This window comes from Gymnoscopelus microlampas (genome assembly GCF_963454915.1).
Source record: "Gymnoscopelus microlampas genome assembly, chromosome: 14".
NCBI classification, from domain to species: Eukaryota; Metazoa; Chordata; class Actinopteri; order Myctophiformes; family Myctophidae; genus Gymnoscopelus; species Gymnoscopelus microlampas.
Window position 1 is genome coordinate 37,789,748 of NC_139951.1, and position 26,648 is coordinate 37,816,395.

At 41.3% G+C, this 26,648-nt stretch overlaps 2 protein-coding genes across 2 annotated transcripts; one reads left to right on the forward strand and one right to left on the reverse strand.

Moving 5' to 3' along the window:
* Positions 1 to 3,344: 3,344 nt before the first annotated feature.
* LOC311060446 (carbohydrate sulfotransferase 3-like) lies at positions 3,345 to 15,712 on the reverse strand. Its single transcript, XM_084078627.1, has 3 exons — positions 15,425 to 15,712; positions 6,955 to 7,170; positions 3,345 to 6,394 (listed from the first exon to the last, which is right to left on the reverse strand). Exons 2-3 carry the CDS (start codon positions 7,032 to 7,034, stop codon positions 5,167 to 5,169), a joined length of 1,308 nt encoding a protein of 435 aa, XP_083934753.1. The 5' UTR covers positions 7,035 to 7,170; positions 15,425 to 15,712; the 3' UTR covers positions 3,345 to 5,166.
* Positions 15,713 to 17,832: 2,120 nt separating this feature from the next.
* Positions 17,833 to 26,648, forward strand: LOC311060449 (growth hormone-inducible transmembrane protein-like). Its single transcript, XM_084078631.1, has 9 exons — positions 17,833 to 17,925; positions 18,614 to 18,779; positions 21,163 to 21,265; positions 21,897 to 22,008; positions 22,371 to 22,512; positions 23,411 to 23,519; positions 24,719 to 24,907; positions 25,160 to 25,331; positions 25,929 to 26,648. The coding sequence occupies exons 2-9, from the start codon at positions 18,642 to 18,644 to the stop codon at positions 26,011 to 26,013; spliced, it is 1,050 nt and encodes a 349-aa protein (XP_083934757.1). The 5' UTR covers positions 17,833 to 17,925; positions 18,614 to 18,641; the 3' UTR covers positions 26,014 to 26,648.

Genomic DNA, 26,648 nt, shown 5'->3' on the forward strand with positions numbered 1-26,648 from the left:
GGAGAAATTCAATTCTGACTGGCGGAGACCAATGAGCGCTCTTTTCTAGTCTGTTTATTATAAAAGAAATACATATACTGTATATTTTTTAACCAATCGGTTGCCAGATTGGTTTATTAAAGAGCTGTAGAGACAGAATGACCCAGCTACTGAACAAACACTCTAGCACTGCACTGATTGCTATCAGAATCAGAATCAACCTCCTAGTGGGGTAGAAGTAAGTGGAGTAAGTATTGAAAATTGTAAATACTGAAGAAAGTAAAAAAAGAATACCTCAAAATTGTACTTAAGTACAGTACTTTAGTTCATGTACTTAGTTACTCCACTGAGTAAGTGCATGATCAGTACAGCTGTGACACAGCAAATAAAAAGCACAGCGCTGATCTTTGATCTTCCATCCAAACCTTGGCGCGGTCGGCTGTCTGTGCAGAACAGCAACCTTACAATCACCAGCCACCATAAATCCCCAGGTTGCCATTTCCTGTTCAGGCACAGAATCAAATTTGCCTGCCTTTTAATATGGTAACAGCAAGACAGTAGCTTGCAAGACGCTTCATACCAGTTTCATAAAAGGCTAATTAAAAACAGGTTTTATTGCCAGTGTTTTATAAGAAAGCAGCATGATATTAGGGCAAGAAAAAATCATCTCCATGCAAAGCTTACAGCTTACAGCATACTGTGTCCCAGTTTAGCCTCGATACACAACGCTCAAGGGAGAAAACTCGACATGCGACAACTTGAGAGAACCTTCTGTACACTATGAGCAGATTAAGCTAATGCAACTTTTGCACACAGTATCCATACTCTACAACAGCAGTCTAATTGAATTAGCTGAGTAACAAATTAGCTTAAAAGCTCAATATAAAATTGGTATATTATATCTTTTTCAGAAAGAGCTGTATTTAGTGCTTAGAAAAACGTAATAATCCCATTTCTGAGCATGTCATAACAGGCGAACATTTGGCGAAAATAGCAGATCTACAGCCTCACAATGCATCATAACTGTCGCAATGCTTGCAGATACAGTAGGCTATTTTCTTAAAGCACAAGTCAAAGTAAAAGTACATGCTTTTAAAAAATACTTAAAGGAAAAGTAGAAGTACATTTCTTAATTTTTAAATCAATGAATTGCTGCAATATTTTCACAATGAATTTATAGGATCTTGTAACTCTTGTTTCAGAGAAGTAACTCTCTGAAACCACCTGCACTGCATGCACTGATATGCTTGCTTGTAGAACCACTACGTTATACAGAGCCTGCAGAAACACCTAGACATGGGACCAGAAACAGGAACCAGAACTAAATAGTCCTGTACACCCATACAAGATGTAACAAAGAGGCGAGCGGAGGAGGAAGCCAGAAACATGGCTAGAGTGTTTCCCTAAAACTCAATACTTTACAGCCTTCATAGTACAGGAACAGGAAGTACAGATCCTCAGAATCTGTACTTAAGTACAGTACTCAAGTTAATTTACTCCGTTACTGTCCACCATTTGCGGGGGACCCCGGTCGGTCAATGATGTACAGTGTTTAAATGGTTATGGTGCCTACCTAGCCAACTCCTCACCGATCAACAATAACCATGCATTGCATACTGTACTTGCAGGATTCTGCTGAATTGTTTTGTGCGCTGAGGATGTAACAGACCGTGTGTATTTTATTACATTACATACTGTATTACATGTAAAATTATTACATGCTAGAGGCTGTGTTTCATGAATTGCATTCTACAGTGCAAAATCAGGCACTGAGCATGTTTGAATAATGTCCCGTCCTCCCCCATCATGTGATTATCGCATGCAACAGCATGTATTTTATGTATGGATCAGAGACGAGTGCCAGTTTTGTACCACAGCCGCTGCAGAGAATGGCGTTAATCTGATCTCTCTTACGGCTGTTTTGCATATTTCAAACCCCCTCGTGATTGATGTGGCAGGGCACCATATAACAGGGCAGGCGGGCGGGGTTACCTAAATGCCCTCGTTTCACTTCAGGAACAGGGGAAAGGGCCTTAAATCAGTGGAAAGTGGTTATTCTATTCTATATTTGCCCCGACCATACAGTGACTCCACCCTCCACACGTCCCACATAAAGCCAGTCCAATATAAGAGTTTATGAATGCCCTGCTTCTCCTCATTAGGTTTTGGCGCACATGACTCAGACAGCGCGGCAGTGTGTGGTGGTGTGTATCATCTGAGACGCCATTGTGCGACCGAGAGACAACCAAATACCTGGTTAGTTCTAAACCAGATCAAAGGATAGCTTCTGACTGCTGACACGAATGTGTGTAACGTAAGTCAAACTGAGGTGGTGGCTTGGGGAATTATGGCTGAGAGAGAGAGTGTGCCGGGGAAGAGAGAGCACCACCGAAAATTGTGTGTGTGTGTGTGTGTGTGTGTGTGTGTGTGTGTGTGTGTGTGTGTGTGTGTGTGTGTGTGTGTGTGTGTGTGTGTGTGTGTGTGTGTGTGTGTGTGTGTGTGTGTGTGTGTGTGTGTGTGTGTGTGTTAGAGGGAGAGAGTGAGTGTAGCAGAGGCAGACTGATCAAAACAGGGAGAGAGAGAGAGAGAGAGCAACGGAGAGACACAGACTGTTCAAAACAGGGAGAGATAGAGTAGTGTGTGTGTGTGTGTGTGTGTGTGTGTGTGTGTGTGTGTGTGTGTGTGTGTGTGTGTGTGTGTGTGTGTGTGTGTGTGTGTGTGTGTGTGTGTGTGTGTGTGTGTGCGTGTCCGTGTGCGTGTCCGTGTGCGTGCTTGTGTGATAGAGGGAGAGAGTGACTGTGTAGCAAAGAGACAGACTGATCAAAACAGGGAGAAATAGAGAGTGAGAGAGAGAGAAAGAAAGAGAGTGAGAGAGAGGGAGCAACGGAGAGACAGACTGTTCAAAACAGGGAGAGATAGAGTATCAGAATGCTGCGTGCGTGCGTGCGTGCGTGCGTGCGTGCGTGCGTGCGTGCGAGCGAGCGAGAGAGAGAGCGAGGGGAGAGAGAGAGAGAGAGAGAGAGAGAGAGAGAGAGAGGGGTAAACATAGCTAGGACTGCAGTGCTCAGTGAGCGGGTGGGGTCAGGTGGTTCTGACCACACTATATGTAAAGTCGGGGTAATTGCTGGGTTCCGATACTTAAATAGGTCCTTCCTTCACAGCGGTAAACATACTGGAAACCAGGCAGCAGCCTCCATACTGTATAATCCTTCCTCCTCTCTTCCTAGAAGACAAGCTGCTCAAGTCAAAAACAACAATATATACTTTACGTATGTATACAGTGCATTTGCTCCTGCAGTGGAGGAAATTCATAACCAACAACAAATAAACAATAGATAATTCTTTATCAATATTGTCACCATTTTCAATATTGCATCTGTGTCTTGTTCATTGTTAGACTACAAAAAGGCACACTGGCATTTTCCTTTTCCTGCATTGAGAGCGTTACTACTGTACTGTATACAAGGCAACTCATTCACATCCTTCTCTATAAGCAGCAAAGCATTGAAGATCAACACGTACAGCATATGGACCAACAATATAAAATACATGTTTTTACAAGCTGTTCCACATTTGCTTGAGTTTACGCTGCAGTTGCTTTAATCTCTGTTAACCAGCAGTGACCATAATACAGCATGTGATTACAAAAAGGGGATGTTTTCGCTAAGTGAAATTTGGTTTCATCGCAACTGTTAACCACTTGAACCCTAGCGCCCCTATTCTGGGTCAAACATTCAGTGATTGTTCTTATTTTTTGCGAGACATTCTAGCAGACCTAGTATGTGGTCAACTAAGTATATAGGGTTTAAGTGGTTAAAACAAAAATGAACCAAATTGTGTCCTTACAAAAATTCACATATTTTGTAACCAAGAGGACATTTATTGTGACAAACAAGATAAAAAAAAACTACACACACACACACACACGAAACAAACAAACAAAAAAAACAGACAGGCATATGGACAAACAGCCTCACAGGCCTGGGTATCAGGGCCCCTTTTAATCACAAGCCAGGAGACTTGTGTCAATAGACACAGACCTGTCGACAAACCTCACACGATCCTGCATACCAGCTGCAGTTGGAATGTCTGCAGTACAGTACAGTACCACCGTAAACATCTGTTTTTACACAACGGGTCCCAGCACACTGTCACGAGGACAACTTCAAACAAACTTTTCAGCCAATTAAGAAGCATAACACGTTTTCAGCAAAGTACAGTATACATGTGCAAAAGAGAAGTGCCCACTGTGGGGTGGGGGGGGGGGGGGAGGAAATTTGTGGAGCACATTCAGAGCTGGAGCCATAATGACCTTTTCAGCAAACAGAGGGGAAAAAAATAAATTAGCATGAAACAACATCCCTTCTTAACCACTTTCACCCTGGCGCCCCTATTTTGGGCATGTCATTATAGGCGAACAATTCAGATTTTAATGTTCATCATTTTCAAAAATAGCCGATCCGCAAGCTCACAATGCGAGGCGTTGTGTGAGCTTTGTAGATGATAGATAGGCTATTTTCAAAGATTTTGAATTAGGGTTTAAGTGGTTAATGTTAGGCACTGTAGAAATTACATGGCAAGGCGCTGGTATTTCCTTTTCCTGCAACGTGTGTTGCTACACAAGGCCACTCATTCAGTCACCTACCGATTACATTTCACTTCAAGTTTCTTTGGTATAAAAGCAGCTTCTGTTGCTAGCCCATGACTTGTTTGACAAAAAGTAAATTAATAGAAGCACTGTGCAAGTTCAGCAAGTCACCTTTAGAAGCTACCTGACTTTTTTTCTCTCTCTCTCTTCTTTTTGGAGCATTTAAAACAACCACTCACTGTTCTCAAGGACAGAGCTTTCTCTATTATGCCATATTTGCTAAGGCGTCTAAATTAAATTCTGCACAGACCTACAATACAAGCCCCAGATCGTTTAATTTGGAGTGGTAAATAATCCCTGTTTTTTATCATTGAATGCAATATGAACATATTACATTCAATGGCAACTTTTGTTCATTGATCTTTTTTTTTGTTAGTAATGTAATAAACTTTAAATAGCGCGTCATCATAAAATATTTTATACTTTACTGTATCTCTCAGATATACACAAGTCCTAATAAATATCGATCCATCCAGATTTGTATCCTGGCTGTTGGCTTCGCCTCTGTCAAGGTTCAAAGTTCATGTTTGTCAAAGTCTCTATGTAAACTTAAACACTTTTTCTTCTATCAAACTGATGGACTTGTCTGTGAGCATTTTTTCGCTGTTGACAAATTTGTACCCAAACAGCTTTAACGTCGGCCCGCAAACCCTCTGCACGACCTGTGCGATTTTGAAAGGTATGCTGAACCTCCACTTCTCCACCTGCTCCGATGAATTCTTCTGCGTGGAGTATACACCACTGGCCTCTTTGGAGGCCTGCGTGTTCCTGAGAATCCACTGCCTCACTTGGCGCGTGAACGGGATTCCGGAAAACCTGTACATCTCCGCCGCCTTCCTCATGGGGAACCGGGCAATGTCCTCGTAGCGCACCAGCATGTACCGCCGGCGCAGCCACCGCGGCTGTCTCAGGCCCACCTCGGCGGACATCCTGATGTTGTCGCAGTTCCCTTTCAGCTTCCTCACCTCATCGTCGTCGATGGGAACCTTCCCGTCCGCCGCCCACTGCTTCCAGTTCTTGTATTTGTCCGCGAAGGCCACCATGCGAGAGGCCAGCACGGCCCTGGGGTCGCGCACCAGCTGGATGAACTTGACGTCCAGACGGGGATCCTCTGCCAACGGGCGCAAGGTCTCCAGCTGACGGACTCTCACCGACTTAATGGCCCTGTGCTCCTTCTGGAGACAGGACTCCGAGGCCATGGTCAGGTTGAGGGGCCCGCAGCGTCGCGTCCTGCAGTGGTAGCGCTCAAAGACCCCCTTGACGAAGGGGCTGCAGACCGACTCCTCGCAGAGGGAGCTGCTGGACTCCCGGCGGAACAGGGCGGCGGTGACGTGGTCCTCGGGGAGGGGTTCGACGAAGCTCTCCAGCAGGGAGAAGTCGCACAGGAACAGCTGGCGGAGGACATCGCGGTACGCCGGCGCGGCCGCTGTGGCGTTGGTTCCTCCGCCCTCCAGCGTCAGCATCCGCTCCACGTGCCAGAGCGGCTCGAACAGGTAGAACATGTTGTCCGTCTGCTGGTTGAAGAACTCGCCCACGAAGGAGGAGCCGGTCCTGGTGGTGGCGAGGAGGAGAATGTGTTTCCGGCCGCCCGACGTCGATGCCACCGCGGCATCCTGGGGCTCGGTGTAGTTGACGAGGCGACGCTTCATCAGAGTGAAGGCAGGGTCCAGCTTGTTCAGGGTGGTGAAGGAACCATTGTGCTTCAGCAGACCTCTGGTCTGGAGAGGGGTCTGTGGAGTCTGCTTCAATGCCAGCTTATCTGACACCCTGAAAACAGACAGTTGAATCTGTGTTATTGTTTTGTTTAGTTGTTTTTTTTGTCAAAAGAGAGAGCAAATAGGTCTATTATTTAGCATGGGAATTGAAAATTGTTTTTGTGTTTGCTAAATAAATGCCAAGCATCATGGTAAATTAGCCTTAATAACCATTTAAACCTTATATACCGTACTTTGTTAACCGGTGTCCACCAGGGATCTATTCTTGGTTTTTCCCTGTACACCTAATCTCATCACCGAAAATAGCAGATCTACAAGCTTACAAACTCACAACGTTGCGTAATGCAACGCATTAGTGAGCTTGTAGATCTGCTTCCGCTGAATGTTCTCCTATTATGACGTTGAGGTTAATCAAAACACTAAGAGAAAAACAACAGTAGGTCTATTAGTTAGCGTGGAATTTGAAAGCATTTTTGTGTTTGCTAAATAAATGCCAAACATCACGATAAGTTAGCTGTCTTAAAGCTTGAGAGAGATAAATGCAACGGACAGGCCTCGGTGCAACTGTTGGAAAACACAACAGCGCTCCATTGATCACTGAAATGGGCTTACCTCGAGATAATGTTGTTTTCCTTCTCAATGATAACAAGTGCCACAACGAAGACAATGGATATTGTGTATTTGATCCTCATTCTTGGATGTAGCGGTGCCTGGATACGCTTTTATAGACTGTTTTTAATAGGTTCTGCCAATCTTCCACGACTCCAGTTGCCTTCTTAAAGAGCCCTTGAGTTATTTGTATTCCCCATCGTAAGACAATGCTTCATCCTGTAAATGAAATGAACATTAAACTGTCAGTCATACATTTTTTGCACAGTTGAACAAGACTGAGAGTCTTGCAAGAGTATGCATCGCACTCTTGGTCTCAATTCCCTCTGTCAAAGCACTTGTGGAAATTTCTTCTAGCTGGTCATATTAATGGGGAAGTTAAAAGCCTATTGTTGCATTATGCCATAAAACCTGTCTGCTCCCCATAGATGCTTAGTCAGCTTATACCACAATAAAGGGGTCCCTGCAAAGCCCTGGTTATGCTAAGCCTTTTTTTCTGCCCTCTGCACCTCAAACTCTCCTCCTACATGCAAACTTCCATAACAATGGTGTGAAGAGTGCTTGGCAAAGCCAAAAGATGGTGCGATTCACTCTGGGACGAAAGCGCATCTTAACAAAGTGAGAAAAGAAAGCACCCAGGGCTTTACTGGAATCTAATCTCATCTTTAAGAGACCCAGGCAATGGAACATGCCCAGTGCCCACCCACCGTGCATGCGCTGAAACCTGGTACACCCAGACACAACTCAAGTTTATACTTGAGTCTTGTCTTTGAAGTAGCAAGACGAAAATGTTAATTTGTGAATAAAACGCAATTCTACAAATCTTGTGTTTTTTTGTTTGTTTGTTTGATTTTAACTCCTCTCGGTCTGGATTTGGTGTGAAACCACCCACTGATGTGGGTGGACATGCAAGCCATTACTAGCAGACAGCTACTTTCCTATGTCAACACTGAGAAGAGATCTGGTCGACAGAGTCCATCAGCTTCATGACTGGCCTACTGTGAGAGATAACATCTGGGCATTGATCTGAAGGACTGCTGCTCCTGCATAAATGTAAACTCAGTGGTGAAAAGTAACTAAGTAGCCACATTTACTCAAGTACTGTACTTAACTACATCGCACCACAACGCATTTTGAGCTTCTAGATTTGCTATTTTCGACGTATGATGTCAGGCTTATCTGGTTAAGTACAATTTTGTGGTACTTTACTTGAGTCTTTCCATTCTTTCCGTACTAAGCAAATGTTGTGCTTTTAACTCCACCACAATTATTTGACAGCTTTAGTTACTAACTTTGTTAAAGTAAAATGTACTTAATCCTCTAATATATATAGAAAACAAAAACATACATTAACTGATAAATGATGATGTGGCATTAGGTTATCCAGCAGCACATAAAGTTAAAATCAGCCCCACCTTTACCAGCTGCAACAATAAACTGATGAAAACATTAATGCAATACTAATTACAATCCGATTAAATGGAACATTTAATGTTTTGTAGTGTAAATACTGTTTTTTATGTTTTGTAGTGTAAATACATTTATATTTTTTTTATGAAGATTTTTTTTTTTTAGCTTTTATGCCTTTATTGACAGGAAATGGGGAGAGAGAGATGGGGAGTGACATGCAGCAAAGGCTCGGGACTCGAATTCGCGACACGCTGTCAGACCACACTGAGCCTCGGTGCCTGGACTACGCCAGCGGTCCAGGCCAGTGTAAGTACATTTTGATGCCAGTGCTTTTGTTCTCTTTTGAATGCAGGACTTTTACTTGTGTTTCTAAATTGTGGTATTGCTACTTTTACCTAGGTAAAATAATCTGAGTACTTCTTCCATCACTGGTTACCTATCACCCTGCACTAAAAATGCAGCTTTAGACTAAGGGGGAGACACATTAGGTATACACCAGAATAAGTACACAGAAAGTTGAGGGAGGGGGCCGGGAGAAACCTATTTGTCACTAAGCCTTAAAGTGTGGTGCTAAAAGTCTGCAGGGCATTCAGAAGAACATAATACTTATGTAAGTGTGTAGGATAATAAGCCTTCTACCTGGGAGGCTGTGGGCAGTCGAATGAAGCTGAGGATAGATTTAATGATGGCTGCGGATATCCTGCACCCAGTCCCTGAAAGATTACTATTGGGTTACCTTTGGGATAATAGCAACTTGGGATATGATCCTCCCACTAATCCTGGGATTTAAGCAGAAGCTATGCCACTGTGGTGAAATGGATCTGCAGTTGATCGACTCCTGGTTTGATTCTAATCAATTCACTCAGTGAGACACACAGGCTCAGGAAATTATCTAACTTGTCATTTATTCAAGCAGCTTGCAGAGAAGTATACATGATGGCACAATGCCTGGCCTGAGCAGATCTCTGAAAACAGTAGGCAGCAGGAGTGACTTATAATACTATGGGTCAAGCACTGAAGCTACTACTATAAGTGGTATACCAGATGGCCCTGGCTGTTCTCCCTGAGTCCTTGACCTCTAAAACATTGGTTCTCAACCTTTTCAGGACATGACCCCCCCAAATTATCATATTTGAACTGGGGACCCCCACCCTGACAAGCACTTGGAATAGGAGTTGAGGCATTCAATTTAGTTGTGACTCGGTTCCACAGATAAATATTGTGAAAATAGCAGATCTACAAGCTCACAACGCAAGGCGTTGTGAGCTTGTAGATCAGCTATTTACTAAATGTTTGCCTCTTTCTTATATTATTTGACAATTTGGCCAATGTTGACCATATATAGTATAGTTTGTTGATGACTTTTGATGCAGTAATGGTCTTTTCTGTTTTCTCTGATACAGAGATGGACAAAACAAAGATCGCCACGGTGTTAAACAATGTTACAACTTACAAGCAATAAAAGCAATCCATGTATTTCCTCCAAACCATCTTGTCCACCAGTAAAACACGGCATGGCTGTCCCAACAAATAACAGTCTCACACTAAGGTCATTAGGAAGGTGTCGTTATCATATATTTGCCCCCCCAAACTGCTAAAGCTGAAATCAAATGAGAGTTACAACAACTCAGGACCAAAAAAAACTGCTTTCTAGTTAGCTTTTATCCAATGTCCCACATCTGTGTTGATGAAAACACGTGTTTATGGGATCCTTCGGGTGCTACCAATGGAATGTGGAGGGTGTTGGTGATTGCATATGGATCACTGTTAAATGATTACAGGTCCTGCCACAAGGCGAAGCCATTAGTGTGACTGCTGCTATTAATCAGCAGGAACTGCAGCTTACAGACTAAAAGCTTCCCACTCCCTAATAGAAAGGTAGGGGTGTGTGTGTGTGTGTGTGTGTGTGTGTGTGTGTGTGTGTGTGTGTGTGTGTGTGTGTGTGTGTGTGTGTGTGTGTGTGTGTGTGTGTGTGTGTGTGTGTGTGTGTGTGTCTTTCACACAAAACAAGACCTATACCAGACCTGCAAACCACCGACAGTCCTACACCACTGATTACTGATCTTTTGACCGATGTTTTGTCAACAAGCGCAAAATGTTCTAATTGACTTGGAAAAACTTAGATTTGATTAAAGTTTCTATCTGAGAACGTTTAACTTAAAAGCAACAAAATAAATAAGTAAACACAAATAACTACTTCATAGGTACAAAATAAACGCATTAACTGAACTTTATTTTATCAACCACAAATTTTCACCTATAGAGTAGGGGTTAGGGTTGCCCAAATTAGGGACCCCAGGTTGAAAGTTGTTAAAACTCAGGACACAACGGCTGCATAATTGCTGATGCCGATGATGATGTATAAAAATATATAATGGCCAATATAATCAAGAAACAAGTTGCTGTGTTTTGGAGAACGAACGCTCAGGCTGCCCCGACCCAAATACATGTCTGGCGTTTTGTGTACATTGATGATGATGAGCCTGGCGGGACCCTTCAGGGTTCCTGTTCGGTTCTTTACACAACCAGAGGTTGCAGTTCTCACATCCTGTTGCAACCTCTCTCCGTCCTGGGCCAGCTGCGAGCTCTGTGGTCAGACCCAGGAGAGACAGTAATCTAAACACAGGCCTTGGTTGGACACTGCATGTGAAATTCTCCCAACGGGAATCAGAGAAGTTTAGGGCTCTGAGTGACTGGGTGCACTGCAAAATCCAGAGTGTCAACCACTTAACCACATGAGAACCACAAACATTTTTGAAACTTGAAAATAACCGATCTACAACATTTTTAGCTTAGATCAACTGTTTTCCATTGACTTTAGAAATGTTTAGAATTTCCCCTTTCTGTTCCTTTTTGTCACGCCCCAAAATGTGGACACCAAGGTCGCCGTGGTTAAGCAAGTGTCCATTTTCACACTCTAAAGCAGTGGTTCTCAACTTGTGGGTCGGGACCCCCAGGGGGGTCCCCACATGATTTTTTTGGGGTCCCCAGTTGACAGTAAAGTGACAATTTAAGGACTTTAAGACCTTTTGATACCTAAAAAAAAGAGGGAAAGAAATACCATCAAAAGTAATCAACAAACTATACTATAAAAACATTGGCCAAATTGTCAAATAATATAAGAACCGAGTCAAACAAAATTAAATGCCTCAACTCCAAGTGCTTATCAGGGTGGGGGGTCTCCAGTTCTAACATGATTATTTTGAGGGGGTCGCTGCCTAAAAAGGTTGAGAACCACTGCTCTGAAGAGTTCAAGACGGAGAACTCTGGATTCTGTAAGCGTAGAACACTGTCGACGTGGAATGGTGTGTAATCAAAGGGTGTGTACTAGCCCGTCCACTGAGGTGCGCTTTCACCAAGAGGAAATCTCCACTCCGTCTTGCACCACACTGCCGCATGCCACAACCACAAAGGTCTCTCTTACACAGCTGAGACTCCAAAAGCCCCTCCTGGGCACAGATCAGTGCACACAAACTCCCAGGGTCATTCACTCGTCAAAGGGTCAGTGACTAACCTGTCTGGGATGTTTCTAGTCATGTCCGACCCGGAGACTAAAGGTGCCGTAAGAAAGTGATGTATTTTTTGTTTTGTTTTGTTAAAACAAATGTTAAATAGCTCCATATTCCACAAATGTTAAATAGCTCCATAGTCCCATAGTAATAATTGCAATATAGTATTTGTTGAAGACCAGGGGGCTCCTCATCTCTCCACCTCTTTAGTAAACAGAAACAAAAGAAATCAGGTCGGTATACCAATTTCATCCAATCAGGAGAGAGAACTCATAAAGGATAAACAAGTGAAATTGGAAGGGATGAAGCAAATAAATGAGCAGACAAAATTGGAACTGGAACACAAGCGGATAAATGAGCTTTGTGGGGTCCTCTATCCTGATTGGATGAAATGTGCAACCCACCTGAACATTTGTTTTCTGTTTACTAAAAGAGCTGAATAAATGGGGACACCCCTGTTACTGAATTAACACTCCATAGCAATGATTACTATTGGAATACAGAGCTTTAACGTTTTAACCAAAACCATATCACTTACAGTACTTTAAGTAGGCTACTGTACTGTACCAGGGAAAGGAGGGAATCCTTTAGGTTGGAGACATTTCACAAATCTACCCAAATACAGAACAAACATGGGAAAATGTCATTCTCATTCTACTACTCTGCCACCAAAATGTGGAATGCCCTGACACCATCCCTTAAAAATGGGAAAATCACATGGTTTCTTTCAAAACTGGCCTGAAAAATCACCTATCAGGAGACCACAATGGGAGATGAATGCATTTTCCCAAAGAAACGAGGTGTCATTTACTGCTGCCGTTTTTTCTTTTTCTCCTTTGTACATATGTAGGCTAGTGTTTTGTATTTGTTGATGACAAAATGGTGTTATTTTTATGCTATGTTGATGAATTGAATACGAGGACCACAATGAAAACAAGTCTCCAGGACTTTTTTGTGTTATCCTTTTAGCCCTATGTCTGACTGTACCACGTGCTGATTACATTTCTGACTAATAAAGAATTCAATCAATCAATCAATCAATCAATCAATCAATCATACTCATTATATGGCTTTACATTTCTCTGAGCATATCTGGTGTCTGGAAAACGTTACATTCTAGCAAGCATCTACCTGATGTTTCCCTGCTTTTTTGTAATAGCAAAGTTGCCTATAAGTGATAATCAATAAAGTATAGGTGAAAGTGAAGTGTAGTTTCTAAAATAGCAGTAATTGGTCTGATCAAATGTGATTTAAAGGCAAACAAATAATGTCACCGTCAACAATTAATCATCAATTCAAGCCTAGTGATGCTTCATCTTCATCTACATGTAATCTTATCTTACACACAGTAAAATCCTCAGTGTTAATGTATCCATTTGTAACTCTGAAAGTGTACAAATGGGTTACATTTGTACAGTCTCTTGAGTTAAATTAACACTCAGGCTTTTACAGTACTCGCAATTATCTCAGCTTATTGTGCCAAACGCTCAAGCTGTGTTGAAATGGACCATAAGCTGACATTTTCAAATATTCACAAACCACTGAGGCATATGACACGTTTGATCATCTGCTCATAACCAGACCGCCATTATACTACTGACTGTACCATTTATCATCTTGTTATAAATGCTTTTAATATCTGCCACCCCTTTATTGTGAAGTGTTGTGAAGGCAAATTCAGCACCGTGCAGCCAGCCAGCCAGCCAGCCAGCCAAAAGCCACTTTCATTCATTGTGTATTGAAGGCCAGTGGTTCTCAAAAGTAGGGTGGGGGCGGACCCCCTGGGGTCCTTGGGGGGGTTCCAGGGGAGGATCAATTAAGGAAAATGAGGAACAATTAAGCCCTGTTTTGATTTTCAGCTATTCAAAAAACAGCTGATCTACAAAGTCATAATGTGTTGAGATGCGATGTGTTCTGTGCTTGTAGATCGGCTATTTTTGAAAACGTTTGACAGAAGTTGACAAATCTTCTCTTATGCGGGTCCCTGGCTCAAATCATTTTTAAATGGTGTTCCGAAGCTACATATCAATTTGGAGGCTACATGTAGGCTATGGTGGGCTGCATTGTAGGCTATTGCTGTCACAGCACAGCATCATTCATACTGGTATGCAACTCGGTGCGTCAATTCTTATTGGCACCATTCACCTCTCCTTCTCTGTTTGTCTGCAAATTCCAAACTACACAAGAATGTAGCCTGCTATCCATACCTCATGTACCACAAACTTGCAAAGTTTGCTTTCCAATTGACTGATGCGTGCTGGCAAATCGACATTAACGTGGCATTCTAATTATACACTACTTCTTCTTCCAGAGTGGTAGGTGTGATAAAATAGTGTACTATTATAGTGTACGTGGAAACTGAGAAACATGCTCCCACGGCACGTCGTGTCTTGTAGCCTGATCTGGGCCAGTTAAGTATTTTGTGCTGTAATCAATGACACTCATGCCCAGACAGACAGACAGACAGACAGGCAGACAGACAGACAGACAGACAGACAGACAGACAGACAGACAGACAGACAGACAGACAGACAGACAGACAGAGAGACAGAGACTGTATCTGTACAGAGTGGAACAATATCAGACATACTGTAGATATAGCCTACAGCAGTGGTGATAAAAGTAACTAATTATCCAAGTAGGCTACTGTACTTAACTACAATTATGATTTATTTTGACAGCCTAATTTATACTTCTACCAGACTACAGTACATTGAGGCAAATCTTGTACTTTGTACACCACTGCAATGATTTGACAACTGTATAGTTACTAGTTAGTTACTTAGCAAATGTAGATGAATATTACAAAATATACATGAAGTGATAAAATAATGGTAAAGCAACTTCACGCATTACTAATGCAATAATATCATTGAGAAATGGACCATTAACATAATGAGTACTTTTGCGTTTGGTACTGATGCCAATACTTTTGTACTAAAAGTACAAAAGTCTTACTTAGCCTACTTAATTATTGAATTACTTGTAACAGAGTATTTGGACATTGTGGTAATGGTATATACAAATCTGAGTACCTTTCCCACCACTTACAGTCTCTGCATGCATGCCACATTTTGACATTAGGTTATAGCGTGGGGAGCACATATTTTGGAGCTGAGCATTACAGGTTACAGCTAATAGTAAGCACAGGTTTAAACAGTGTTTAGATACTCTATATAATGTAGTAGTCCAGTAGTCTAGTCTATACTCTGTTTATTTAGAATAACACAAAACAAACAAACACAAAAAGTTTAACTGTCTACAAAATTAAACATGCCACAACAAAGTTTATTGCCAATGAAATTAAATCTTCTCATAAACAAAATACTTGCCAGATACAGTAGCCTATGAATCACTATGAATTGAGTACATGGGGATCCCATTTGAAACAAGCCATTAGGCTTTCATAGGCTTTTCAATCCTATTTAGTTGACCTTGTATTTAAACTGTACTTTCTTGTGCTTTTTTTCTGCAAACTTCTAAATAAAGTATTCACTAAAATCAAATCAAAGCCTAGATCTATTGCCAATCATGCAATAATAGGCTATACACACCATTCTGTGAAGAAGCATCCATCCATCCCACATCATGATATCCATAATGAAAGTGATCAGGCTTCCCACAGCACAGGTCTCCAGGTGAAAGTTATTCATTCCCATGTCGTTTACTTCGCAATATTATGCCTGCCTGTGGCTATTCCACTTATCAATACAAAAGATCAAATCGAAAATAAATGTTTACCCTGCGTTTGTCCGGGTGAAAACTTAGATGAAAACATGTTTTAGATAAGTTAAAAGCTGTACAAAAGTTGTATTCACTACATGAATGGGATACGGGCTACTCTCCCCTGTGCGCCTTTTCTCCAATGTGAGTGACAGCGTTGCCAGGTTTTGAGAGAGAAACAAGCAACCAGGTCTATAAAAACAAGTATAAAAGAAGCGATCCCGCTTCGCCCTTTAAACACATATACGTTGGGTATTTGAAAATAGCCGATCTACAAGCTCACGTGTTGTGAGATTTTAGATCTGCTATTTTCCAAAGAAATACAATATTTTCATTTCAGATGGGGGTCCGCAGACAAATACATTTTAATTTGGGGGTCCTTGACTTGAAAAATGTTTGAAACACTGGTTTAAACAACATTAGGAACCAAGCCCCAAATAGGCAACTACACTTTTAGAAACAAGCCTTCAACAAATAGCCTACAAATATTTACAAGCAACTTTTACAGGTAAACAAGCCCAGAGTCGCTTATAATAAGCGGACATGGCAACACTGACGTCCCAAAGTGACTTGACATGAGGCACACAGCTGTCACTGACTGAACTCCTTTTTATATATATAAATATATATAAAGTTGTCATATCGTATCTGAAACTTCAGGTAAAATGAAAACATTCGACAATGACCAGCTATAGGTTGCCATCTGGACATTAAACAATTATCTTTCATTTATTTACTTTTTAAGTGATACAAAAAAGCCATGGACGTTGTGAGCGGACTATGTAAAGAAGGGGAAAGAACACCACCTAGTGGACAACGTTTTTCATTGCCTACATTTTTCCCCTCTATTTTTTGCTCTGAATGTAAAACATAAAAACAGCTGTGAATTAACTTGCAAGGCAAGAATGTCAATAGTATTTAAATTTGTATTCATTAGAAATTACACAAAAAGCTGAAGACAACAACAACAATAACCATAATAACCCATAATAATAATAATAATAATAATAATAATAATAATAATAATAATAATAATAATAATAATAATAACTAGAAAAAGTGCTCCTCGGAGCACAACTCTCCGCCAGAAGACTTGTGTTGGTTCGAAGGTCGCGAAGGTCGCTATCCCTCTTGTATATGTAAGTGTCCTATCCATCCTGTCTGGGTAAGTGTCCTCTTCCGTCCTGTCTGTGTAAGTGTCCTATCCCTCCTGTCCTATCCGTCCTGTCTATGTAAGTGTCATATCCCTCCTGTCTATATAAGTGTCCTATCTGTCCTATCTGTCCAATAAGACAGATAGGAACAATTGGACCGCGACTACCTGACTACTTCCGGTTCGAAGGTCTGGGAGTGAGCTAGTGGCCGGATTTTCGGTATTGGAATCTGGCTTATCACAGTGACACATGTATTTATAGGTCGCTATCCCTCTTGTATATGTAAGTGTCCTATCCAACCTGTCTGGGTAAGTGTCCTCTTCCGTTCTGTCTGTGTGAGTGTCCTATCCCTCCTGTCTGTATAAGTGTCCTATGTCATATCCCTCCTGTCTATATAAATGTCCTATCTGTCCTATCTGCCAATTATGTATCAGCCATGCAGCCATTTCATGGTTCCCGTCTTACCTCACTCTGACAGTGGCGGAGACACTGTCAGAGTGATGCCATGTATATATAGACCAATTATTTGTTTACTAACATTGAGCCTGGACGCACAGGTGATTGTTTCACGCAATCAATTCCCAACCTGTTTCGGGGTGCACTGGTTTCAGCACACCCCAACCCCCTCTTGTGTGTGTTGGCTAGTGAGACGCGTCCTAACGAGACCTGATATAATGGGTTTCGTTGCGCGCATACTGGCTGCACGCAGCCAGTATGACGTAGTCTGTTAAGGGGTCTATAGGCCCGGTGGCGTCACTAGCCAATCAGATCACAGTATTTCACGTGTCACGTGAGGCTTGACCAATCGGTGTGTCATGTTTAGAAAGTGAAAACGCAGTGATAACAATACTCTCCTGGCGGAGAGTAATAATGATAACAACAATATTAATGACAATAATAATGATAATAGTAATAATTATCAGACAGTAATATAAGGTGAAGCGTAGTGAGCACCAAGCCAGAGCACAACATTTTATATAACTTTCCAAACATTTCTCTGATGACCCCTCTTAAACTGCAGTTTTCAGCAGTGCACAATGAACTACAACTCCCATAATGTGTCGATTGTGTCCCATACGGATGACCTCATACACCGTGGGACAGAATTTTCAGGAAGGTTGCAAAATAATTGCGTCAGTATCTCAACCAACGCAGGGAAAGGTGAACCAGGTCTCTTGGTATGTAACTTATGAGGTGTTATTTTAGCATTTTACCCTATTGAAATGTACAGCATATAGTATGTGTTGTATTTTAATAGTTGGGGTGTTTTATATACGCCATTCTGACGTCGCTGTCTCAAGAAATACGTATCCAGCTAGCTAAAGTTAGCTTTGTTTAACTGTTAAGGTTAAAGCTAGGCGTTATTACGTAGTATTCTCCAATACACGTGTGAAATATATACGTTAATCTGGTTTACTATTACTGTTAAACCAGCTAAATTCGTTAATCTACTAGAGATAATCATTATGTAATATTATGTAATTGCATAATGTTATGACTGTTGTTTTGTTTTGACCAGTGGTGGTAAAAGTACTATTTTTTTTTGTATTTAAATAAAAGTATCAATACTACAATGTAGAAATATATGCTCTGTTACAAGTAAAAGTCTGGAATTCAAAATGTACTTGATTAAAAGGACAAATGTATTGTCATCAAAAAATGTACTTAATGTACCAAAAGTAAAAGTACCCATTGTGCAGAAAGTCCCATTTCACATGTTCAAATGTATACAAATCCCCCCCAATGCAATTTCCTGGGGTTGGTGGTTTACACGGCCACTTAAGTACAGTACTTGAGTAGATGTAATTAAGTTACTTTCCACCACTGGTTTTGACACATTCATTGTGTTTATTTATTTATTGACAGAGTGATAGCAGCATATTGATCATTGACCATGTTGGTGGCGAGGCTGACATGCCTGAGGAGTCTCCCAGGGGTGGCTGGGCTGCGCCCCATGCTGACACACGGTGGCACCCCGGCCCTGAGAAGTTCCACCCTGAAGGCTTGTCCACCCCTGCTAAAGCCTCATCAGGTATTATAACATCTGAGTCATGGTTCACACAAAGGATTGTGACACTCTCAACTGGATTAATGACGGAGGCAGATTCTTGTGCACACCAAAGTCCTTATAGTGGTGCCGGCCCACGACAGAATAATCTAAATAGTTGTCTTTAAGAGACAAGAAGGTGAACGCACACACACACACTGGTAGCCAAAGTGCCAATATTTTAGTTTTGGACGCAGAGTAAAAAGAAACCAACGTTTCGGCAGGTAACTGCCTTCATCAGGGGGCAGATTCTCGAACGTGCAGAATCAAAAAAGGGAACATCCACACCCTCAAAATAAGTTTAAATGTGCGTCTTTTAATGCATAGCAGTGGACAGTGGTCAAACAAACAAAACATTTGTTTGACTGCTGTTGTGCATTAAAAGACACATTTAAACTATTATTTTGTGAGTGTGCCCACTTGTTCACATGTTATGAGTCATTATATAAAGCTGCTCAAAGATGCACCCACTTCATCGCTGGTGCTTCCAGAACTGTCCAAAGCGGCCTGCACCCTATGGATTACGATGGCTTTAAACACTCAGCACTTATTAATTTGTCCATGAGAATCGAGCCAAATGGGTAGAGAAACCACTAATTGTCAGTTGAGAGGTTTCAGGCTATGTTTTTTCACCAAGTCTTTGAGGAGGAGCACTTAGTAGATATTTCGGGGGAAAGGTTTAGGGAGCTCTTTGTCTTCATGATTCGATTTTTCTGATTATTTATTAATTTATTAGGTAAGCACTTTGATAAGGAATTGCTGATTATTGAACTCAAAATAGGAATACAAAGCCTAGGAATGTGCCATGTATTTGCATATGGAGTGGTCGTGGACCTATATGCCTCATTTATAACTCTTAAACACTGAAGACTCTTAAACAATGTAGTTATAAAGGCTGACCGTGACCTACTTGCTAATCACATGCAGCAGCTATTAACACTTCTTAGATCAAACAGCAGGCATTCACTGGCATAAACAAAGTTGAATTATTCATGCAATACATTGGGTGCGCCTGTGAAATAAGTCAACTGAAGTTGTTAATTCACAGGCATACACAATGTTTCCTGTGGATTTCAGTGTTACCTGGTGCTCAAATGTGTTGCTTTAATCCTGGTTGGAGAGGAGGGGTTGATTGTACGAATTTCAACCCGACGCACACTACTTTGTGCGACTGGTCGGCTAACGGCCCTCGCAAAAGGCCGGAGTCCCTGAATCGGTGTGAAGTAGATAATACTCAGACCTACACCAACCTGTGTCTTTGATGGTTTTTATTTACTACACAAATACAAACATACATTAACACACCCAGCAGCCAATCGTGCTGCTAAGCGGCCAGTCAACTACTATCTTAGTCAACTACAACCTTTGCCGTAGGCTCACATTCTACTAACAAAGTCTAGCCAGGTCAGGCAGTCAGGTCAGGCAGACAGACAGTCAGCCAGGTCAAACAGTCAGGTCAGACAGACAGACAGACAGACAGGTCAAACAGTCAGGTCAGACAGACAGACAGACAGACAGACAGACAGACAGGTAAAACAGTCAGGTTTTAAACCTACAGAAAGATTGAAACACAGAAACAATAAAACAATATTACCGACATACAGAAAGATTGAAACACAGAAACAATAATACAATATTACCGACATGAATCTTCACACAAACAATAAACATATCAGCATATATGACCATTCATCTTTGTGTATCAAGAGCTTTTCTACGTACTACTGATCTGTTGAGGGACTCCAAGAAAAGAGTTCTCAGTGACTCTGCCACACAGACCCACACAAAGGATGTTGCCTCCCACCAGAGATCATGCCCACCCCCCAAGGTGGCCTGGTTCTCTCTCTCTTTCCTGGTAAGACTTTAAGGAATTGTTATGACCCTCAGAAAATCTAAGCAAGGACCCCCAATATGTGCCTTTACTCACTGGGCAAATACGATGAGCACCTCGCAAGTGTCTTTCTCCTCCCCCCTAACATAGGCATCAAGCTTGTCATTTGAGCTTCTCTCTCTCTCCTCTTTGAGATAAGGGAATGGTAAGGAATGTACGACCCACACACTCTGAGAAAGGACCCAACTTATGAGACCTTATAGAGCTGCCTCAGTTAATGACTCCAAACAGGCAGTATTAACCTTCATATATGTATGTATTTTACCTATGCCTTTATATGTCGGCCTACCACACTGGTATAATCCTAAATAAGCAGTAAATACACACATAATTATAATCATAATAATATTACAGGCGCTGAAGGCATGGAAAACCTAACATTGATAATCATGGCCACAGTGTACTCGTATCAAATGTAATACATCTTACTTCTGTGTTTAAATTGTATTTGTCATCTGATGTATGTTCCTTCTCCAGGGCTATTCCACAAAGGCCAGATTTGGCTTCCGTCGGGGGAAGACCGCCAAAGACCAGCTCAAAGAAGCAGCGTTCGAGCCAGCCGCAGATACTTTCATTAGAGGTAAACATGAAAACTTGTTTCTACTCCTGGACTTTACTAAAGTATCTAAATGGTCTTGGTCAACCTCGTTTTGAGAAAGAAACCAAGGTCCCGGTGCAAAGTGGAGGGATCTTTTCTCTCAAAAGGGTTTATTTTTCAATAATGACTGCGCCGCTGTTCATCATCCTGCTTAAGAAAGAAAGAAATCATTTTACACAAAATTTAACAAAACAATTTTATTGATTTAAAAATAATGTCTTTGCTTACGGTAAAGAAAATAGTCCATTAGATCTTTATGCCAATGTGGTCCGCCCTGCGTGACATGAGAATCTTGCTTCAAATGTTTAGAATAACATTCTCTAGTGTACTGTTTAGCTGTAAAATGACATTTTGTGTTTGTTTACTTGGCTGCCATGTTTGATACAGCATAAACAAAGCACTGCGGATTGATATGATTCAGGTGTGCAGTCTCCGGCCTGTTAATCATACTGTAGCGACGGTCTGCTATCAAGAAATAACAGACTAGCTGAATGCCGTGGCTGACCAAACAGAAATGAGCGTTCAATCAAGCCTGTGTATTAAAACTCATGGAAAAGTACTGTATGTTTGGTGTGTTAATGTGTATGAATGTTTATTCTCTGTTTATTCACAGTCGACGGCATGGGCAGAATGATTCTGGCTGGGGGTGCAGCTGTAGGCCTTGGTGCTCTGTGTTACTATGGACTGGGCATGTCTAATGAGATCGGTGCCATTGACAAAGCAGTGTAAGTACCAGAGTATTTACCAATCCCTCCAAGCCTTGTTTTCAGGCTTGGGTTGATACAAATGGATAAAATATATCTTACTCACGCAAGAGCACGCACCTTATGTATAATTTTATATTGTTGTTCTGTTATCTGACTTTTTTTCCTTTTTGTTTCTTTCTATACTATTTTGTAATTGCAAAACAGTGGGAGCTTGTATGAAAAATAATTTTGAGAGTGAACAAATGGACCCAAACATTTGGTTCCATTTTTACACTCTCAGAGTTACAATTAAAGGATAAATGAACACACTCTGGATTTGACTGTGTTGCAAGTATTTGATCTCCTGTTCATTTCAAGGACTTTTTGTGTTCTCTGTACAGGCTCTGGCCCCAGTACGTCAAGGACAGAATCCACTCTACATACATGTATTTTGCCGGCAGTATTGGAATGACAGCCATGTCAGCTGTTGCAGTGAGCAGGACTCCAGCTCTCATGGGTCTGATGATGAGGGGATCTTGGCTGGTAAATCCTTCACTTATCACTGAATAGTGATGCTGGGGTTCACAAGGTTAATGTATGAGGTCCTATAGTACTTACAGAATCCTCCCCAGAACACATTTTGTAGTAGGGATGTCAACGGTTAGCCACAAAAAAAGAAAGACAAAAAAAATCTGAATTTAACTTATTGGTTAGCCATTTGTTAACTGTAGTTATCCAGGGTCCCTCAGGACTCTATACTTGGTCAGCTCCTTTTTTTTCTCTCTACCAAAAATGTCTTCGATGAAAATAGCAGATCTTCAAGCTCACAAGCTTGTAGGATTGACTATTTTTGCTAATAACATTGTTGACAAAGTTAATATTTTAAACACTCCGAGTCGTCTCAGATTCAGCTGGTTGTCCTACATTTATGGTAGCTGTTGACCAGAGCAAGCGAGAGTGGAGAAAGAGCTGCTTGACTACAAAGTGAGGAAAAATTGCTGTGGTTCCATTTAAATGTATCCTCTCCGAAGTGAGAGATGTTAATACTGAAGAAAAATGTGTGAAATTTCACTCACCCAAGCAGAATGTCTGTAATCTGTCACTTTTCCCCATGCTGGGACACGCTACATCTTTTATGCACAACTAAAAATATGAATCTGCATAGCAACGCCTCACTCACTTCCTCTCCCTGTTTTTTCACGGACCAGAAGAAAGAAACATTGCATTTATTTTAAATTTGGAATTGACATAGAGGAAGAGAGGGATTCGTCTTGTAAAGTTACTGAATGACAGAATGTACAGTATGCAATCAGCTTATGTGATATGACAGTGGTGACTAACCTGACTTCATATGTATGCATTATTTATTTCTGAAGTGCTGTATTTAATACTTGGTGTTTAATTATAAAAAAAAGTATCTAAACTTTCTTTTATAACTTAGGCAATGGGAGCTACGTTTGCTGCCATGATTGGAGCTGGCATGTTGGTGAGGTCCATTTCATATGATCAGAGTCCGATGCCTAAACATCTTGCCTGGATGTTCCATGCAGGTAATTCAGATGTTTTACAAATGTATTAATCAGTCCTATATCATATATTGATATGATGAGATTTTGGATGTCGTAATATTGGGATATGACATCATTTACTTGTTACTAGTTTTTTTTTTGTTATCAATTGTTTTTATTATCAAATCGACATTACAATTATATTCACATGAATACATTTTTCAACAAAAACAAGATACAAACAACTTAAAACAAAATAATAATAATAATAAAAATAAACCCACCCACCCCTCCCCGGACCAACAATTTCTCGAAATGTAAGGGCCAAACACCATGCCTATAACTGTGCAAGGTCAAAACACTGTGTACAACACTTAAACCAAATATTTAAGCTTATCTGCAACATTAGACCACATATCAATGTTCCTCTCACTTGCTCCATGTAACCTCGCCGTTGACAGTTCTAAATAAACAATATCCAAAAACGTTAAAACCCATTGGCGAAATGTTAGTGTATGAGGAGGTTTCCACCTTGTAGCTACCATTTTCTTTGCAGCTGTTAAGCCAGCGAAGAAGATGCGCTTGTATGTGCAGTTCAGGTGTAGCAGGGACACATCATTTAAGATAAATACAGATGGAGAAGGTGTAATATCAGCTCCCAAAAGTAATGACAATTTAGCAGCAACCATAACCCAAAAAGAGGAAACCATTAGACATTCCCAAACCATGTGAAAAAAGGTACCAATAACATTTGGAGTACAAAATGTGCAGTTGGGGCTATTTATAAACCTCATAGCACATAATCTACGGGGAGTCAAATATGTACGGTGAACAAAATTTAAATGAATCTGTTGATGATCTGGATTCCCTTGTTACTAGTTTTAAAGGCTACATTACAGTGGAGTTATATACTTTTCTGAACTTACCTGACTGTTCTTAGGTGTCATTATTAGTCATTATTATTATTCATGTTTATCAAAAATCCCATTATGTAAATATTTTGTGAAAGCTCCCTCATCCCCACAATATCACTATTGTGGTAATTGGTCAAAATTACATTTGATTTTGTCCATATTAATCAGCCCCTTTGGTAAGTAAAAGTGTCCTTGTTTTTACTTCAATTGAACACTAGATGGCAGTGGCTGCTAACTGCTACTGGTGGCCACAACAGATGAGAGATGCACTTTGAGTGCTGTGTTTTTAATGGCCCGTTCGTTTGTTTTGCCACTGCTTTGAAAAAGGTGTAATGGGCGCCGTCATCGCCCCCCTCACTCTTCTGGGAGGACCCCTGATGATGAGGGCCGCTTGGTACACAACGGGCATTGTGGGTGGCCTTTCTACAGTGGCCATGTGTGCCCCCAGTGAGAAGTTCCTCTACATGGGTGGGCCCCTAGCTGTTGGTTTCGGAGTGGTCTTCGCCTCCTCCATTGGTTTGTGTTCAATTTTTATAATTCATTTCCAACACCGCCCTCTGAATTTAATATGAACTGTTTATCGCTTTATCTTCCTTTTGTACAGTCTGAAACCACACAGTACGTACACAGTAAAATCCTCAGTGTTAAGTCATCCAATTGTAACTCCCTGATTGTACAAAATGTAAATAAATGGAATCCATTTGCAGTGGTGTGAAGGTTTTTAATTGTTGGTCAGTCTTCATCCCCATGCATTTCTGTCCCATCCAGGATCGATGTTCCTGCCCCCCACCTCAGCGTTTGGAGCTGGGCTCTACGGGATCGCCGTCTACGGGGGTCTGCTGCTGTTCAGCGCTTTCCTCCTGTACGACACGCAGAAGATCATCAAGAGAGCAGAGACCTACCCCCTCTACGGTGTCCAGAGATATGACCCCATCAATGCGTACGTGATGCCAGAAAGCACTTTACACTATGAAAATCAATGTTATTGCTATATACTCAGAAATTATCTTGTCCATGGGTCTTCAATGTTTTTCAGGCCAAGGACCCCTGAGAGATGAAGCAGGGACCCCCACATATATTGTAAAAATTGTGTCGCAGATTAAACTTTTTCGTAGATTTCATAGACAGTCTCATAGACTTGTTTTTACAGCACTGTTACAGCAGTGTATTTTCAGACATTTAAAACTCTCAGTACTTGACATTTGGCTCTGTTATTGGTCTGCTCTGTTTCCCTCTACACCAAACCTCTTCCGAAAATAGCCGATCTACAAGCTCACGACACTTGATCAGATCTGCTATTTTCGGCTAATGTTCCCCTCATAACATAGAGATGCGAGGGTTCAAGTGGTTAATGTAGATACAATAAAAAGTTCCTATCACACAATGATTTGGAGACCCCCCTGTAGTAACTCTGAGGACCCCCTAGGGGTCCCAGACCCCCTGTTGAAGACCTCTGATCTCTGACACACGGCGGGGGGGGGGGGAGAGATGGATGGATGGATCTTTTATTTATTTGCATCTCTATCTTTTCATACAGGTGCATGGGTATTTACATGGACACTTTGAATATCTTCATGAGGCTGGTGATGATTCTGTCAGGCGGCGGTGGCAGGAAGAAGTAGACGTCACCCGTTCCACCTCAAGGTCCCCTTTCACTTCCACTGAGTACACGAGCAGCGTACACCAGATTCTACCTTGTTTTAGTTTTAAAACGCTATCCAACTGGTAAATAATAACCATAATATGTTGTGTTGTTGTGTGAAGATGCGGAGGATTGTATTTTCGAGCGCATATTGCAATTTATCAGTCTAAAGCTTAATTTACAGTTTGCCATACGATGAAAGTGAGTGAGAATGTGAGTTTGTGAGTGAGTTTGTAGACTGGCTATGTTTGGTATGTGATACCAGTGTATGACAAATTATAAATCGGGCGTTATGTTTGATGCATCCCAGGTTTGCTGGAGGTCAATCTGTCTCCTCTGACCCTGACTTGTTTATATTGTTCATTATGTTTTCTTATTTATTTTTAACGCATAGTTGTTCCCATTTCTGATTGGGTTAAAAGAAGTTCAGGACACGTACGGTCATCTAAATCTGGGGATTCTTCTAGCTCTCACAATTATTCAAATATGTGAACCAGCTACACTTATTTCCTTAAGATACATTGAGATGTACTTCAATAGGTTCGCACTAGGGAATGCAGTTCTGTGCAAATTCTTGCAGTTATGGAATCATTCAATAAAGACATTTAAAATATT